At 45.8% G+C, this 18,564-nt stretch overlaps 1 protein-coding gene across 4 annotated transcripts in view; it reads left to right on the forward strand.

Annotated features, from left to right (window-relative positions):
- The window catches only part of hhip (hedgehog interacting protein), a 66,596-nt gene that overhangs the window by 26,121 nt on the left and 21,911 nt on the right, over positions 1 to 18,564 (forward strand). Inside the window, exon 1 of one of the 4 annotated variants that reach the window (XM_085912978.1) lies at positions 16,606 to 17,801. The exons of 1 other annotated variant lie outside the window; for it this stretch is intronic. In XM_085912978.1, the coding sequence (XP_085769104.1) occupies positions 17,487 to 17,801 (315 nt within the window). In that variant the 5' untranslated portion in view covers positions 16,606 to 17,486. Of the gene's footprint in view, positions 1 to 16,605; positions 17,802 to 17,955; positions 18,057 to 18,084; positions 18,357 to 18,564 lie in introns of those variants that run through there. 2 more of the 4 variants (XM_085912980.1, XM_085912981.1) reach the window with 2 other exon arrangements.

Raw genomic sequence — 18,564 nt, forward strand, 5'->3', positions numbered from 1 at the left:
AAAATCATCTTGATGATTCGGACCCTGATTGATTCTCCATATCAAGAAAGGTCTGATTATGAGGTTTTTTTTTTCTTCATCATGTCAACTCAAACCACTTTTGCCCATCTGGCTCCCACATTAAGAAGACCTGTTTTTTTTTTTTTTTTTTTTTTTTTTTTAATGTCCTCGTCAGCTGTATCTCGGGTTGTCATCGTTGCCGTTTAAGATTTTCCACCCGGCTGACAAATGAAAACGGTCTGCTGGTGATCACACTTGATCTAAGATGTCCGATCAGCTGACTCATTCATACGCACGCGAAGCGTTAGCGTTTTCAAAAATTGTTTCCAAAATACATTTGACCGTATCAAACCAACCCAAAAAAGCCAGCCAGATTCAAACACGTATATAAACGCTCGGTTACCAAAACACCGGGGTCAGTTGCTAGGTTGGAAATTATCGATTGGTGTGTGTGGCCCCTGTCCCGAGTTCCGCGGGGACCTCCCGGTTCTGGCCCCTGGTGAACACGACAAGGGTGGGCGGCCGACGTCCCCCCTCGCAAGCAACCTCAAGTCATTTGAAGACGAACTTTGTGGCTACTTTCCGCCCACAATGCCAAGCTGCCTTTGATTAGATCTCATTTAAGTGGGCCCCGAAGAAGGGGGTAGCGGAGCTTTCGAGGGTGGGCTCCCACATGAGGGTCCGCCGCTCTCTCCCGCAGAGTCCTGGGCTCGTGCATTTTGACTGTCATCATCTCCTGCGAACACCGAGTGATGCATTCGGGTGCGGTGGGCTCTGCCTCGTGCATGTTGGGGAATGTTGATGAAAAATGACAAGCCGTTATTACGCACGGTGACTACCGAGCCACCCGACCCACCCGTCGCCACACTCTTGGTACTCTTTGCTAAAAATAAAAAAGTCTAAAACTTGAAACTCAGCCAGTCGTTCTTTTTTTTTTTTTTTTGCATTTGAGGCAAATGAGATACTGCCTCAGCAGATGTATTAAACTGAGCAAAAAAATTAAAAATTACAAATTATTATTATGTAGTTCATTGTGCTTAGATCTGTCAAAATTAATCGAGATGATCAAATTAATCGACAATTATTTTGATCATCAATTAATCAATAGAATATCTGATTCTAAAAATATTTGCTAGTGACATCCCTTTTTGTGCCCCATAAATTCTGCCTAGCAACAAGTGACAGGTTATGGTTTTTGACCATGAAATGAATTGAACCGGTTTATTGAGTGGATTTTGCACGAGTTGCACATTTTGGGAATACTACATCGGTGATCATTGACTATCCCAACGCTAATGGCCCGCACGATGAAGTTCACAGTGTACATCAAACGAGCTCATGTTCCTGAGGGTACACAGCTGCAGGCGCAAGGTTTTGACGGTTTAGGTTACCTGTTCGGGACCACCTGGCTTTGCACACTCACCTTCCGCTGACCCATGGCTGCAAGTGGAAGTGTAGCGGCAACGCTGCTCCAATGTCACACGTTCCACATGACTGGCCAGGCCTCTTCACACTTCACCATATCACACACAGTTTGACACCCCAAAAAACAAAAACAAAAAAAACTTTGATGTGTATTGCCCTTTTCACACGGAAGGAAGGAAGGAAGGGTGTACATGCTGGCCAGGTCACAACATTAGGAACACCTGGATCAGGTGGACCGTTTGGTAATGATTTCACATCCGGATGATTAATTTCATGCAAAAACTCTTGACAAAAAGATTTGAGTAATTCAATCAACTTTCATTTTAAATTCGATTTTGTTTAATCGTGTTAGCCAAATGGGCACACCCAGCCACAGTCCCCAAAACAACTGTACACGCTATTTATAGCTCAACTATGTACACACCTTTAGGTCTTGATGTCAGCCTGCTGTAATTTGCACTCATTTTTTTTTCTTTTTCGAAAGGAACCCCCGAAAATATCTGGAAGCGTTTAGCGTTTTGTTTTGACTCTGCAAACACTTTACGTGCGGTTGACCATGTGGGAATAAATACAATTTGATGAACAGTGTGCTAATTACTTTCTGAGTAAAAATATTGTGAGCCACCCTGGTGTAAATGCTAGCTAGCTGCTACACGCATGGTGCGGTCTACTTGGGTGTGTTGTCATAGCCGGCCGGCGTGGTGCGCACGAGCTCGTTTTGTGGGCGCATGCGACGCTGTGGTGGCAGCCTAAGGAGATACTTTGTTTTGGGTTTTTATTGGTTGGTAGCAATTCTTTTTTGTTTTGTTTTACAGACTAATGCATTAAAACAGAAGCCAAAGACACTCCACCCCCCAAAAAAAAACCAAATAATTTTTTTACCAATTTTTCTCTCTGTTGTAAAGTTGAACAAATACAATATGTAATAATGAAGGATAAAGTATTGTCCGATGTTCTGCCTGTACTTAATATTTTGATTTTTATTGTTGTAAGCATCGAGGGATCGTTAAGTTATTTTATTCCCTATGCATTTTTTAATTAATTGGTTAACGGAATTCAATTCAAAATATTGGCATTAGCATTAGCCTAAAAAAAAATATATACGCACGAATTTTGTATTTTTGTGTTCGACCTTTTGTTCCGTCAACGTATAAAAGTGCATCAGCGATGTCAACACATTTCTCTCCAGTTGCTCGCTAAATATTTAAATGTTTTGGCTCACAACTCAAAGCAAAACAATCCAAGACAGCTCGGAACTCAAAACATTTCTGTTGGGCCACTCTTAAGTCAAGGCACCACTATAAACTGATGCTAGCCTCGCAACCTTCTAGTTATCACTAAGAAAGGAAGCATTCATTTTGGCAAAGCCACAAAAAAAGTCATCTGGTGTAATTATAGTTTGAAAGAAAACGTCCGGGCAGTCGGGCGTCATGCCGTTTTGCCACCTACACGGCTAATTCCACAGCCGATGGCTGTGTGTTTAAATCAAGGGTGAAATTGGGGACGTACAAGCCAGTCATTATGTCGCGGCGTGTAAAGTGGGATTAGAGTTGAGGTTTTTTTTTTACCCCCTTCCTTACGGGTGGATAAATAGACATTTGTTAACTCTGCCAGGGAGATTATGTGTTCTTTGTTTGGTTTGTGTTCAACTTCCTGTCCAGCGTTTTTGACATGATCTTTATTCTAAAAACATGCCTTTTTATAAATACATGATTTTTTTTTAAAATCGTTTTCATGTAGTTATATTATAAATATTACAAACTACATGATTAAAAAATTCAAATAATTTTAATTGACGAGAGAATTCCCAATAATTTGTATTTAACCTCTTATTTTAACACTTTATAATATTCTTTTTAAAATCACAATTGAAAAGAAAAATCAGCAGCGGTATTGTCATTACTTTGATTTTTTTTTCTTGTATTTTTAAAGTTCACTAGATATATTTGACAATCAAACACATAAGATTAGCTAATAATCTATATTTAAAAAAAATAAAACAAAGCATATCAGTCTCAGACACCATAAAAAAAATGGAAAAATAAATAAATAAAATTGATCAAACTTGGAGATGAGTTGTATCCACCACCCAACATCGACAATATACTTTATATACCTACCGGTTTTCTTTTGAAAAATATGATGTGACAGAAAAAAATCAGGTCGTCACACTTGAAGCGGCAGTGAATGGACTTTAACTGACTGCGCTCGTGTTCCCCTCTAAATCATTTCTCCATTCCAGGCCAATCTGGCCGTGTGCTCAGCCCAGTCATTACCCAAGTTCTTCTCATTACAGCTGTTCAAACAGTGCACGGTCAAACCATCCGTGTGCTAAGAAAACACCCGATCTACTTTGGCGACGCGCGCTAAAACAACGCCAAGGCGAGCGTAGTCCAGTTTATCGTAGCTTCCCTTGCGTAGAGACCCCGAAATAACGCCAGCTTTCATAGAGGTGAAGAAAGAGAACGTCCGTGGATCAGATGGTGACGTAAAAAATCCGAGAAGGCCCCCGTGTCTCTGCGGCGGTGACTCACGGCTAATTAGCACAAGACCCGTTCGCCAGCATGGCGGCTGGAAGTCGACGCAAAACAAAAACGGGCCAGGATAGGTCACACTTGGATCTCACGGGAATGACCCAATCCCATGACGTACGCTCGAGAGGGTTGGTTGTTCTGAATGGACTCATCAGAACCTCAAGAGCCGTCGCTCACAATTTTCTAATTATTCCCGGAATAAAATGAGATTTTCCTGGTTTTCTTTCCTTTCCACAGCCTCCACCTCTGACCCACGTCATGGCGGTGGAGGCCAAACCGGGAGCTTGGACCGCAGCCGTAACGGGGCCTCGATCAATCCCCGATGTTTTCTTTACATTGTGATTTACTGTACATATGGGGCATGCTAGTGGGAAGACGCGGTGGCTAAGGCTGACATAAAACATATGTATGTACATTTTAGCAAGGGGGTGGGGGGGCGGTGGTTGCAGGAGGGGAGGGGGGGGGGGGATTATCTGGGATCAAAAAGAAGATATGAGTTTGAGACAGATGGGGCGGAGCCGGGGTTTTTCATACCAGACAGACGTCTTCCCTTAAGCCTCTCGGTTGGAGGTTCTACCAGGTGGCATGAAGACGTGCTCCGAGAGCCCAAACATTAGTTTGATTTGTGGTCCAGGCCGAAGATCTGAATTTTTTCATGAAGGCACGGTCACTGATTGTACACGCGTGTAATGTCAGTTCACTGTACCGAAAGGTCCAAACAGCGTGCTAAAACACACTACGCGAAACGTACCGAGGGGCTGGTGGAAGATCGAAAAAGGGGGGGGGTCGGTCTTGCGCAACGCGATTAGGCCCACGCTGCGATCTTGACTCCTCGTCAAGAATGCTCGCAAATCCTCGCGAATGACATCAGCGCGGGCCCATCCAAGCCCTCAGCGCCAGAAAAACTGGACACAAGCGGGAGACAAATATGCCAAATCCCCCCCCCCCCCAACAACCCTTACTATTTCACACCCCCTGCACACCCACCCTCTTCTATTATTCCTAACCCCTCTGCTTGTTCCTAAAAGCTTGGTTACATCATCCTCTGCGTTTCAATAATGCCTCTGAAATCTCCCAGCGGCTGCGAGGACGGAGAAAGACAGGGCGAATGCAGGAATGCGTGACAAAGGACGCAAAATTTCAGGGGGGGGGACAAGAAAAATGTTTCCAAGTAGTAGTGGTGCTCCCCCCTCCCCTTCCCCAGCATTGATGGGGGGGGGTTACGCAGCCATAGCAGACATTTTTGTGGTGAAATCATTAAACCCACGTGCAGCTCTCCCTCTGTGGTCACTGGGGGTCGTGCTCCTCTGCCTTTAGCTGAATAAATCATAAAGTTGGCCGGGCGGACCACACAAGAAGAAGAAGAAGACGACGGCGGGCCGCTCACACACACGGCTCGGCCCCCGCCCCGGACCCTTGTTATAGGTTGCCCGACAGCCCCCCTCGAAAAAAAACAGCAAGAGGCAGAAAAAGGAAGAATATACAGGAGATTGTGTCACGGGGATTGACTCTGAGCTACAGAGATGTTTTTTGGTTTTTTTTTGGGATGGGGCAATGCCCACCCTGATCCAGCAGATGACGCTAACACAAGACACGGTGAAATGAAGTTCAACTCTCAGAAATATATTCCCTCTTGAAGAACACATTTTTTTTCTGTCACTGGCTGAGTCAAAATAACTCACCAGACTTCAACCCAATAGAGAACAGGATCAAACCCCAGTCCCGGGGCCCCGATACGGCCCGCCACATCATTTTATGTGGCCCGCGAAGACAAATTTTGCAGTGACTTAAATTACAAATTGTCTTCACTTTTTAAAAATCGAGATATTGCTAGCATTTTCTATTACCATTACTCATTTGAAACTATTTGAGGAGTTTGGACTAGTCTCTGATTTCAAAACTAGTTATTCATCAGTTTCATTGATCAGAAGACGTTGACGGTAATAATGGCCCTCCGAGGGAAACTATGATTACAACGCGGCCGGCGACAAAAATGAGAGCGTTTCTGTGTTTCCCGTCCAATTTGCTTGGTGCTCCATCACCTGTGACATATTTGAAAGTCGAGTACAGGTGGAGACGGTCAGGAGACGATGTTTACGGGGAGGTACGGGAAAAACAAATCCACGCAGCTGATGAAAAATAAAGCAAACATTTGCTAGTAACATCAGTTTCCTGAGCATCGTCGGGGGGCGCTTCCCGCTCCGTCTGGACCGAGCTCGCCAGACTGATCCCTCAGACGAGCAGCGACTTACGCCAAGGAGGAAGCACGCTGCCGTCTATGGATTGCGCACTGTCTGGGGAACATTTAACCAGGACCGGCTGAGAATGTGTGTGTGTGTGTGTTTGTGTATATGTTCGTGCGTGTGTGTGTTTGCAGGATCCACCAATTAATGCAAAAAATGACTCGAGCAGACAGACAGTAAAAACGTCAGTCATGTTTTTAAAAGTAGTTTGTGGGCGTTGGAGAGCAATAACGGGATAAATGTTTTGACACACGTCGGACATAATATTAGGGACACCTGCACGAGTGCTGTCTGCGTGATGTTTTGTCGTACTGTCAGGGAGTGTTAGACCTCCGCAAAAAAAAAAAAACGACAACAGAAGAGTATGCTAATTGTTAGCCCTGTGCCAATAGCGTTTCTCTTTGTATGCTGGCGTGAAGCTAGCAGCTAGCTTTAACCACACGTGTGAATATCTTTGTTTTATGCTAACCGTGAACGACGGATACTTTTCAATGGCTGGTCAGGTGTGTGACTGTAATTTTAGTTACTAAGTCTCATCTTCATTTCAGAACTCCCAATTTCTCACCACGTATCCCAAAGCAAAGGTCCCCATTCGAGCCCCCGACCCACAGTTTGAAAACAGGTCCAATAATAATACTCAGTTTACATTTGTGCTGCACTGTGCCTGGATTCCAAATTAGCCACACTGTCAGCTGCATTTGTGTCCCCGAAGCTCCATTATCAACACTCATAGGGCTCATGACGGGATTCCTAGAGCTAACTGTACATTCTTTAGCCACACAAAAGTACAGCGTGTTCTTGAATCCAAAAAGTTGAGTAGTGTATACGCAAACACAAGCACCAAGGATACCCAGAATTTTTCTTTTTTTGATGTGTTGCGGAATTGAATACCCTCAGGGCTAGTATCGATACTTTTTGTTCCAATATCGGCATCATTGTTATTATAAATTGAAATGTTCTCAATCTCATAAAGAAAAAATGCCGGGTCACAACAAAATGAATGTCCAACATCCCGTCGACTCGACGTCTATTCGAATCATCATCATCATCAAATGTCTCGCACAACTTCCCGCTCAGACGTTTGCGAGGGCCAGATCCTTCCGTTGGCCACTCGGGGAATGGCAAGCGTCAGCGACAGTTTTACAATGTGCAATGATGGCGCAGATAAAAGCCAAATGCTTCACAAAGGCAAAGGGGCCTTTCTTAGATAAGCGCTAAACGCTATTCCGTGGCCAATTTGCTGTCATCAAAGTTTAACCGGCCCTACTAATGAACGCCGCTTTCAAGACATTCTGGAACCTTAAAGACATTTTTTTTTTGTCGATCCAATCAGCTTTTCTTCCACATTAACGTTTCACAGAGAGCTCATTGGCCTCCGAATCCCCTCCAAGCTAACGACTGATACAATCTCCAGGTAATGGCAGCCCCTAGCGCCATCGGTGAGGTCACGGGGGCAGGGGGACGGAGGGGCAAAGTTCAAACGCAAATGTGTGGCCGCCCAAGGGAGTCGATAGACGCCGACGCCTCTCTTAACGGAGAGACTATCGTGTTTCCCAAAAACTTAACCAAGTAACATGACAAACTGATGAATTAGAGGACTTGGAAATGTGATTTACCAATACCACAAATTCTCATGGTAAGGGAATGGTTAGCTTTGGTTACCAGTCACGGGTCAACAACATGTTGCTCATAGTTTCTGAAGACCTTCTGTTCTAAATTTAGCTCACAAGGGATGTGACATTGGGATTGTTGCTCATTTTTCTAAATGTAAACACTGGCAGAGCATGATAGAAATAGTGTTGATTTATCAGGTTCTTGCAAATATAATTATAGTTATTATAGTATCATTATAGTAAAATTATTTTGAGTGAACGGAGGAAAACACCATTTTGTGGGTGTTTTTTGGCGAGATATTAGCATTTAACTTGGCTAAAAGCGCTAAAGCAATTAGCAAAATATGGCTACTTTAGCCATGATTTAACATGAAGCTAATATTCCCAAATGTGTAGCAACCTGGTAGTCATTGCATTAATCAGTACCCAAGAAGTAGCTCTTGGTTGAAAGCTTATTTTCAAGACAGTAAAAAGAAAAACAAAAGTCCCATTGTAGGCCCTAAAATACATCTGACTGATCGCCACCTTGTACCGAATAAGATGGTGGGGCATCGCTCCTGCAGGTGTATGCAGAACACAGCCCCGTCATTGTGTTGTTATCTTGACTTGTAACAATAAATCACTCTGTTGCCCAGGTGGAGACCCTCACACCGGACCTCAGCAGCTCCACTGGTAGGCCAGGGGATATTAGTACAGTGGGGGGGGTCACACCCATCCATTTTTTTTTTTTTTTTTTTTTGAAAAACAGATCCCTCTTTATGCTGCTGTTTATTATGAACCCCCTGGTTAGCCTTGCCCGGTGCTACGCACATGTCCACATGGTTACCGGTGGTTTCGCCGGACTCCAAACAACTGATAGGGTGCACTGAACCTTCCGTGTAAACTTTAGGAAACACACATGGAGCGAAACTGTAATTATTTACTGTAGCGGAGCGCAGGAGTGTTTTTAATGGGGGGGGGGGGGGGGCAGGGGGTGTGGTGGGGAAGGGGGCACTATGTGAAATGAAGGTGGGGCGGGGGGGGGTTATAATGTTTGTATACGTCAACATGTTTGGTGTTTAAGAGGCGGAAGGAAGCTCTGTGCCAAACTGGAGTCCACCTTTCCAGGATGAGGGAGCTTGTTACAAAGTGTGTGGTGGTGTTGGGGGGGGGGGTATTTTTGTGAGCACCCCTACAATGCTCCACCTGTGCCTCAGCCATACCCCGCAGGACCACCCACTTAGGGGGGAGAAAGAGAGAGAGAGAGAATCCCTATAACCGAGTTGGGTGGGCAATAAGGCCTCGCATTGAAGCATGAGAGACAAGTGAAAGACTCAGGAGGAACGATTCTCTGCAAACACTATCACAGCACCACCAGCGAAGAATTGGCAAGTGTTGGGAGGAATTAAAGAGACCACTGTGTGTGCTGATACTTCCTGTAGTTTATACAGTTAAATACAAGAAGCGTGGCATGAGATGCATCTTGAGGTCATGTGACCTGAATGATTCTGCCAGATAGTAATAAAAATGCTCTATGTTTGATTTGCGCTACCAGAGAGGCAGTATTGTAATTACCGGAACTGGATCTAGATCAAGAATCAGGATTCATATCATTTTGAAAACGTGGACGTTGGGGTGTCACTTAGTGTTTTGGATAAATTGATTGGATTTGGATCGAAAAACTAGATGGATGAATTTTTTTTGTTAGTTTCTTCAGTAAGATCTGGATCTGGAACAACATGTAAAACTCAAGAAATTTGATTTGAAATAGAACAGAAACTTGGATTGAGTTTTGGTAGCGGAACTGAGTCAATTTTTTTTAAATTTAATGTCACAATCTCGATCTGTCGCTAAAAATGTTATGGAAGAATAAGTTTGGTAGTTCACTGAGATTCCTGGGCCAGCAACTTTCATCCACCTGTTGATTTTGAAGCTTGGTAGCTTTTAGAGTCTTCGACCTTCAACCTCATTTCGGTTCACCTAATTACTCGTACTGTACATGTTCTGGAATGGTCTGGAAACAAATCCAGACAAAAAAATTGCTAGGGGCTTCATATGAGGCGAGCCTAGCAAGCGGTAGCTACGCTAATGTTAACTTGGAGGGATGAGGCTGTGTTTACTTGTATCCGTCTTTGCTTATGTGTACGTGAGTGATTGATGGGCCAGTGTGGGGGTGTGGTGGGGCGAGGGCCTCCTTCCCGGTGGTCCGGCTGGGCTCTTAGCCACGATTCAATGACCCGAACCGCGTCGCAGCACCGCTAAACGACGCTAAACCCGCCACCAATCTTCCGTCGAGCCCGTCGCTTGTTTTTTGCCAACGCCTGTTTGGATGGTGGCCGCCATGGAACTAAAACCCACCGTTTGTTTAGGTGTCACCATTTCGTGTGATTCACGCAGCGTGCCACTCCTCGGCGGCGTGCGTTAAGTGGCAAAAATGAGAACGAGTGGAAATAAAACCGCCTCCGAAACACTAGCCCGCGTTCAAATAAACAAAGGCGTGTGGGGTCCCGAGCGCAAACACACATTCATTAGGCGTCTCGGCACACAAACACAACTCGCGCACACGTCTGCTTTTCTTGCTATCTTCCCAATTAGACAATCAAACAGCTGCGCTGACCCCTAGCTTCTCCGGGATGGCGAGTTTACACCCCGACATGGGCCGCCTATTCCTGTTTACCCCGGCAAAGCCCGCTGATGGATTGTATTGTTTGGCCTTTGGCGGCTATAATTGCCTGGCTTGTATAGGTTAAAGCTGGGGATATATTCCGCAGACCCCAAACATGCCACACATGGCCTCTGGGTCAATAACAGCGGTATCAGGCCAGGGCCCCCTAAATGGTAAAAGGGTCACGAGTGAGCATGACAGGACGGTGGCAATGACTTCACCACCTTAGCCAGCCCCTCACCCAGAGACACCAGCATGCCGCTACACCCAATAAATATTTACCGGCCAGTCCAAACAACCCGCTAAACATTGGCATAATCTGTTTACGTTATTCAGCGGCCGCGTGTCAAGGTAGAATGTCGGCCTCGAAAACACAAAAGTCGAAAGCAGGTTCTGAATTTCATCGTTCATCGTCGCGTCTGCGCTTTGTAAAGTAATTCATCCGTGATTCAGCCAAGATTGATCTTTATTTCACGCAGCCACATGGTTTTGTTTTATAACTGCAAAGGGTATGGTGCACACGTTTGGACAGTTAAGACTGTTTTTGGCCCCAGTTGGCCCTTCCAGGTCAAGGTTGTCAGACAATCGACTATCTTCTGTCTTATACGATGATCCTGTAAGATTATCTTTTGGTCTGATGTGGATTTAATAAAAAGTGTATTTAATAATAGGGCCCAAAAATTTTATATCAGGTCATGAAATTAATTGACGTTTTTGCTGTCATTGTGGTTAGTGATCGTTAGCTTTATTAATGTAAATTGTAATTTTAGCTTGATTAGTTGTAACTATTATCGTCGAAATATCAGCACTTCGTGTCCCCGCAATCTCGCGCCAACCGACAGGTGCCTCGTATTCCTCGCGTACGTCGTTAATGCCCCACAACGGGAACACGGGGAGCGCTGGCGCAATCAAACTCGCGCCGTGACCGAGCGCAAAACCGCAGCGCCGCTCGCTGTCCGCACGACAGAGCAAATATTTGGAAATACTTCTTGCCGCGTTCATCCCGCTTAAAAAAAACGAAGCGAGGTTCTGAACGACTACAATTTTACAAGATGACCTGCCAATCATTCCATGGTTACGCCCGTCAAGTTAACCCCGCCGGTGGTCAGGACTTTATTGTAATAACACACGCCGGCTCGGCCTCTAAACTCTTGACAAGCCGCGCTAATCAAAGACACGGCGGCCTCTGAGGAACACTGATTGATTCCACTCTGCTTCCTTCTTTCGTATTTGGACTGCCAAAAGTCTGACTCAAGTGTTCGCTTTTTACAACGTATTAGCGGGCCACATGTCTAAGCTGCGTCACGCCTGTTCACTGAAGACCACCGTTGAAGTTCAGAAGCACATTCAGAAACGCTGGTTTACAGATTTAGTTTATAATGAGGTGGGTTGGCACCTTACCGCCCTCTGTTGACCAACCAACTCTAATTTTTGGAATTTATTTGATTGACGGACGTCTCTGTGTGAAAGTGCACGCAGTGTCATCAATGTCATTTTTTTGGCTGGGTTCCGTGCGAAAGGCAAACGCAGATAAGCGACATCGAGGCCTTGCTGACAGAGTAGGGAAAAACATTTTATCGGACTCTTTGTACATCCAGCACAGATGTCTTCTTCCAATCCTTGGTGGTCCCGCACTGCTATCAGCATGCGGAATGCGTCCACAGGAAGGTCCCGTCCTACGGGCTCGCAATTAGCCACAGATAAACGAGACTTTTGCACCCCTGTCCCAATGTACCCTTCTCGTTCAACGACGTGATCTTTTCCCACGAGATGTGTGTTTCCGGTCACTGACTGTTTTGTGTTATTGCGACGAGGACGACGACACTTCCTGTCCGACGTTGTCACTTGGTGCAGTGACCCCGTTTGAAGCGACTGCTTGGTCATCCAGACCCCAGTTGAAGAAATATTCTTCTTAAAAGGGGAACGATTGTGACTGAAAGTGAACTGGAGTTTGAACTGATAACCTCCTGGTAACCCACGCACATGCTCAAAAACTGACTTCGATCTCAGCTAGGGAACCACTTTCAGAATACCGCCCCCCCCCTTCCCCGGTCTTAATGAGAACCTTTCCTCCTGGAGGAGACATTAAGGCGCATTATGCATAAGCCTGTCGAGCGTCGGCGGACGCACGGTGAATAATCGTAACAATAACGACGAGAGCCGGCCATAAATCATGAAAGGTGTTGACGTCAGACTAGAGTGAAAGTAAGACGAGAAGCGGCGGTGGGGGTGAAGCCCAGCGGTAGCAAATCTGGCACGTTGTTGGGATGTCGCGTCAAAGCTTCCATCAAATCCTTTTCCGCGGTGACCCCGAAGCCGCGGTATGAAAATTCCGGGTGTAAGACGATCTCGGCGCGGGGGCGGCGTCACCTGGGCTTTTGACGTGTGACCGCAAAGTCAGAAAAATCAGAGAAGGTCCAAGGAGGAATGGGGAAACGTGCGGAGACGAGCCTTCAGATCAATCATCCCGACTAACGCCATCCCGGGACCACCTTGGAGTCGAGGAAAAGAAATCGCTTTCCGTTAGCCTCATAGAACTACGAAGAACGTCCTTTAACTGAAATCTTTTAAACCGCACACTCTCAACGTTCTGCTTTTAAGTTTGAGAATCATTCACGCTCATTTTAATGCCCTTGAAGACTCTTAGCCACACCCTCAAAAAAATCATTTTCAGCAATAGATTCGCAATTTGAGGGTGGTGGCCATGGCAATAATACTTTGGCATGGGCTTAACCTGATGGAAGCGTTTACCAGCAAGTGGCCGCAAAGTCATTGCTGAGCTGAACATTAACGTCTCATGTGCCAGAGGGGGATTGGTCTCTGGGTTTTCTATTATGAGGCTGCGGCCGGAGAGGAAGCACCCCCTCCCCTTAAAAGGCAGACCACTACAAAGGCAGTTAGCCACAAGCAACAGCGCCCAACTGGTCAACGGCGGTGGTGCTTAATCTCAATGAGGAAACAGCAATTGGAAACAGGGGAGAAATGATAGAGGCCAGAAAAGAATGATTAGTGGAATTTAATGGGATAGACTAGAGTCGTACAAACCAAAAAAGTGGACCAACAAATAGACATCATAACTAAATTTACTAACAGACTCAAAAACTGACAAAAAGACAAAGAAATAAACACATTAAGATAACGAAATAACTATCTAAAGGGCATACTAACTAACTAGCTAGCTAGCTAACTAACTAAAGATCTGTGCTAATAATCATGCTAACAAAAACAAACTCACTCACTCACTGAGCGATGTGCTAGTAATCATACTAACTAACTAACTAACTAACTAACTAACTAACTAACTAACTAACTAACTAACTAACTAACTAACTAACTAACGGCATGTGCTAATTGTTCTAACTATAAAGGTAACAAAGGAGCAAGTTAGTTAGCATACTAATTAATTTACAAACAATGTAGCCAGGGAAAAGTGTGAGTATTAAACAGTTTCACCGCAAAAATCATGGCTATTGCACCCTTTCACCAAGAAAAGTGTGGGTTTTTAATTCTTTCCTGGATAAGTAAGTGGGTGTTGAACCCTTCCACCGGGAAAAGTGCCACAGCATGGTCGGCCATCCCGCCGTAGAGTCGCAAGCCAAGCTTGGTGGAAACTTGGCCGGGTCGCCATTTCCCATGGGTCTCCGACACGCCGCCGCCCCCTTCCCACCCCCTAACCTCCGTTTTCCGCGTTTGCGCTGTACTGAGGCCCAAACATCTCGTGCCAGCGTGCCGGGCAGTCCTTGGGTGGCTGGGCTTAGTCACACCGTGTGTACGCTTCAGTCAAACACGGCCCGAGGACACTCCGGGGTGGTACGGAGGAAGGATCCAAAGGTGAAGCCGGTGTGGTCCAGCGCGTCGAGTGGCTGATTTAGTGACTGTTGACATCGGGCAGGCGGCCCGGGCTGACTCAGCGCGCATGACGCTGCGTTTAAAGGTCCTGCTGTATTGTGGACTGTTCACACAGCTGGGGGAAAAGGGGGCTACTGGATCCCGTTTTGCGTCACCGCACCCCCTCAAAGCGTTCATAAACAGATGGCCCGGGCTCATTAAAGGCTATTCGTGGCGCTGGACGCCTCCAGGCGGAGACAATTGCCAAACGTTAAGACGAAGTTGCGAGCGTAACACAATGCTGCCGTGTGCTCGGAGCCGAGCCGCGGGACGAGCGCTCGCTGATGTCATGCTGACGGGCTTCCGGAAAAGGCCGGAATGCGGTTGGTGTCAAACTCAGGACGACGTAATTAAATCTTGAGCTAAAAGTTAGACAAAGTGGAAATATAGATGATGTCATTTGGCTGGTTATCCAGATTTCAATTTGAATTGTTGAAAATTATGAATCGACCAAATTTCGCCGCATCGCACCACACTGCCTCAAGAGGCAGAGGCGCGAACAGCAATTATTTCATTTGGATTTATTTTCATTCCTGTTATTTGACTAAATTATATTTAAAGTTGAGATTTGGTAGTTTAAATATGAAATCAATGTTTGTTGTTGTCCTCCTTCACACCATCTAACAAAAAAAGGACGAGCCGACTCCGCAGAGGCTTGGCGGTTTCCGCTTGCGGTTTTTGAGAAAGCACAAATGGTTGCGCTGTCATCCTTTTGAGTTATGAGGCAAACAATGGAAGAAGGCAAGGATCACAACGGGGATATTTGCTCAGACTGGGGTAGCGCCGACTTTGTGGTGTTGGTCCTCGTGTGGCCACAAACTAAGCGGCAACTTCCGGGATGTCCTCACGGGGTCACACTGGAGAATTTCCCAACGAGCCCAGCAGACATAAAAAGGGAATTAAACTTGGCTTTGTGATGAGAAGCTTTTTGTTCAAGTAAGAAATATCCCAACATACTAAACTAATAAAAACTCAAATGAAATCTTTGGGGGAAAACTAGGAATAAATCATAACAGGTTAGAGTGCCTCGTCGTTGCTGTACAAACTAGCAGTTGATTGGATGTCTTTTGATTTTATACACATGAAATATTCATCCATTTTTTTTTATAACAACTAACAAACCCAAAAACATTAAAACAAATAAGGCCCCCCCTCGCCTACCCCAACCCTTCACTTTGGCACTTGGCAGAAATAATCGCATTTGCTATTGGCTGAAAAAGGAATGCGGAAAGGAAGCTTTGGAATTCTTTCACGTGTAGCAATTGCAATAAAACTGCAAGACAACAACCAGGAATGAGACGGCTTTGGAAATTGAGAGTTTTGCAAGACAAGAGACATTGCTCAGTGTGTGTGTGTGTGTGTGTGTGTGTGTGTGTGTGTGTGTGTGTGTGCGCGCCTGCGCGTGTGTGTGAGTGTAATGATCTATCTCTCAGCAGATGTGCTCCCCTCTGCTCCACATCTGCATCCCACATGTTTTCTCGTCGCTCACTCCCAAACTGAAGCTTCGGACTTTCTGCGCCGTCTGCAACAGGCTTTACCCAAACGGAGGTGTGCGCACCTTGGGGGTGCGCCATATGAAAAGCGCACTGGCCTGATATGGTTTAATAGAGATACATACATGATTTTTTTTATCTCCATGTTTTTTTGTTTTTTTTTGTATTTAAGGATAGTCACATTGGGGTGTCTAAAGGGGTTTTGTCGCCTCAAAAACAAAAGTAAAGGGACTGTGTGGCCCTGAAATGAGCTCGCCAATGTAAAGAATGCAGAAGGTCGAGGGACCATGGGGCGGGGGGGGGCATCTTCCTCATAGCCGGTCATTTCCATAATTGCCCACAATCAAAGCGGACCCCCTTCTTGGAAGCAGAGACCCCCAAGTAAGAACAGGTGCCAAATCTCTAAGAACAAAAAAAATTGCAGGAGTTGTTTCTCCAAATTGCCACGGTCTTCACCTCTTGGATGGTCGTGGGGTGACTAAAGGGGGGGATTCGTCCCACGTTGAGGGTGGTATCAAGATGAACAAAGACGCAAGGGCAAGCAAATGCCAAGCAATGGAGTCACTTATCCAAAGCGATTGGTCCACTTTCTTGAAGGCGCTTTGTCATTGCCACTTGCTCTGGTGAAGCTGTGCGTTTGTGAACTTGGCTCTGCCACCTCCCGCAGGTGGATGCTTGAAGCCCCCCCCCCCAGCCCCCCCCAGCCCCCCCCAGCCTCATTGGCCATGCCCTCCCCACACCCCTGCCATTCATCCTTAAATTTAAAACTGAGATTTCTTTTTCATTGTTTGAAATGTTCCAATTTGACCCTGGAAAGGATCATTTCCACTATTTCCCATGCATTTAAATAACTGTAATAGCAAATTTGTGTTCAATGGATGTTATTGTTCATTATAGGTCAGTATTGCCGTATAATCTACTGGACAAATTATAGACAGATTTGATTGAATATAAATCCCTATATCATCGTAAATGTGGACTATTATGTTGCGTGTGTCCGTGTATGCGTGCGCGCGTGCGTGTGACTGTGAATCAGTGTCTTCGAATGCGCGCACTCGCTCTTCCTTGCAGACAGGTGACCGTCGACCTCGTGTGTGCAAGCGTGTGTGTGTGTGTGTGTGTGGAGGGGCGTGTGTGCGTGTGTGTGTGTGCGCGCACGCGCTACGCGCGTCCCCGTTGAACATATACGTCACGGCGCTCTTCTCGCGCGCTGGTTAAAAAGGAGGAAAGCGCACGAGCAAAACATGTGAGCGCTCCTGAGGACTTGCACGAAAGAAGAAGGAACTTTTACTGTCGGTTTTCCCTTGTTTTTTTCCTCCATGCCTCCACACACTGCGGGATTATCATTGTTATTGTCATCTGTAAGGGACGCCCGGGCTCTGCTTTTGTGGATAAATTGCCATCTTTTTGCTGTTTTCTGGAAAACAGCTCGTATTTATTATTATTAGGAGGCAGACACCTGCAGCATGCTTGTACTGGTAAACGTAATAAACTCCCACATAAATAGTGCTGTAATATAACAAATTGCTTTTAATTTTTTGGGTGCATCCTCCTTTTTTGGAAGTATTGTGGATTTATTTGTTTGGATCTTTCTTTTTGGATTTTTTTTTTTCTAACGTTGTTGAAAAAAAAAAGAGAAAGAAACAATGAAGCACTTGCAATTTGTGCTGGTGCTGGCCATTGCTGTCAATGTTTGGGAGTGCGGGGACGCCAAATTCGGACCCGAGCGTGGCGGCGAACTGAGCGCCAGGAGGCGACGCTGCTACGACGGCAGCCTGCCCAAGCGCCTCAAGAAGCGGGAGAGGAAAGTGCTCCTGGATGGCGGTGCTGGCTCTACGACCACCTCCACGACCACTACCACCGGCGGCGGAGCCGAAGTTTGCCACCGGCTCTACCCGCGAGTGTCCTGCTGTCCCACCAGGAGAGCCGCGTATCAGATCGCGCACCGCAGGGATGCCCGGGTAAGGTTTACAAGAGCGACGTTGGGGGCTTTTTACGACCTTCGTCATTCTGTTTTATTGTGGTTTTCGAGGGGGTTTCGCCTTCCGGCTGTACCGTAAAGCGACTTTTGCGTGCGACGATATGTTTTAAAAGGTTTTGTTTACGTCACTTTGGCACCATTTTACGTTATCTGCCGTTTGGCGCGTCGGCACGGTTGTTGCCATTGGTGACGGCTCTCACGGTTTGGCTTCACTCCGGGGGTTTACCGAAGAAAGGTAAGCGACAATAAACCCGGCAGCAATTTGTGTTTAACATATTTGACCGAAGTTCGTCTGTTATTTTGTGAGTTTCGTTAAGTTTCTTTGAAACCAAATCACTTTTATCAACTGTGCCGTTCTTGAATGTCCTCACAACAACACGTTCACGTCGTAGAAAGTACGGAATGCGACCTGGGAGCTAAATGGCTTAGTAACGTCGTCAATAATGGATTTTCTGTCTATTTGCGCGCATCTTCTGTGTTATATGACATGTCCAGAGAGGTTTTACTGACCAGTGACTAAATCCGTTTCACTTGGGTGAGTCAAAAACATACGCACGCCTGTTTTAATCTTCTCTTCTTGAATGCCCCTCCAGCGTCCTCATCTCACGCTGCGATTTTCACGTAACGTCACCTGGCAACATACTTTATGTCTTTTGGACAACTTTATGGCTGTCTCATCTGTTGTTTTGGCAGTTGAGTGAAGTTTTACAAACTGTTCGGTGACGCGAAATAACCGGCGTTGC

Source organism: Syngnathus leptorhynchus, chromosome 5 (genome assembly GCF_054491065.1).
Source record: "Syngnathus leptorhynchus isolate UIUO chromosome 5, UIUO_Slep, whole genome shotgun sequence".
NCBI lineage: Eukaryota > Metazoa > Chordata > Actinopteri > Syngnathiformes > Syngnathidae > Syngnathus > Syngnathus leptorhynchus.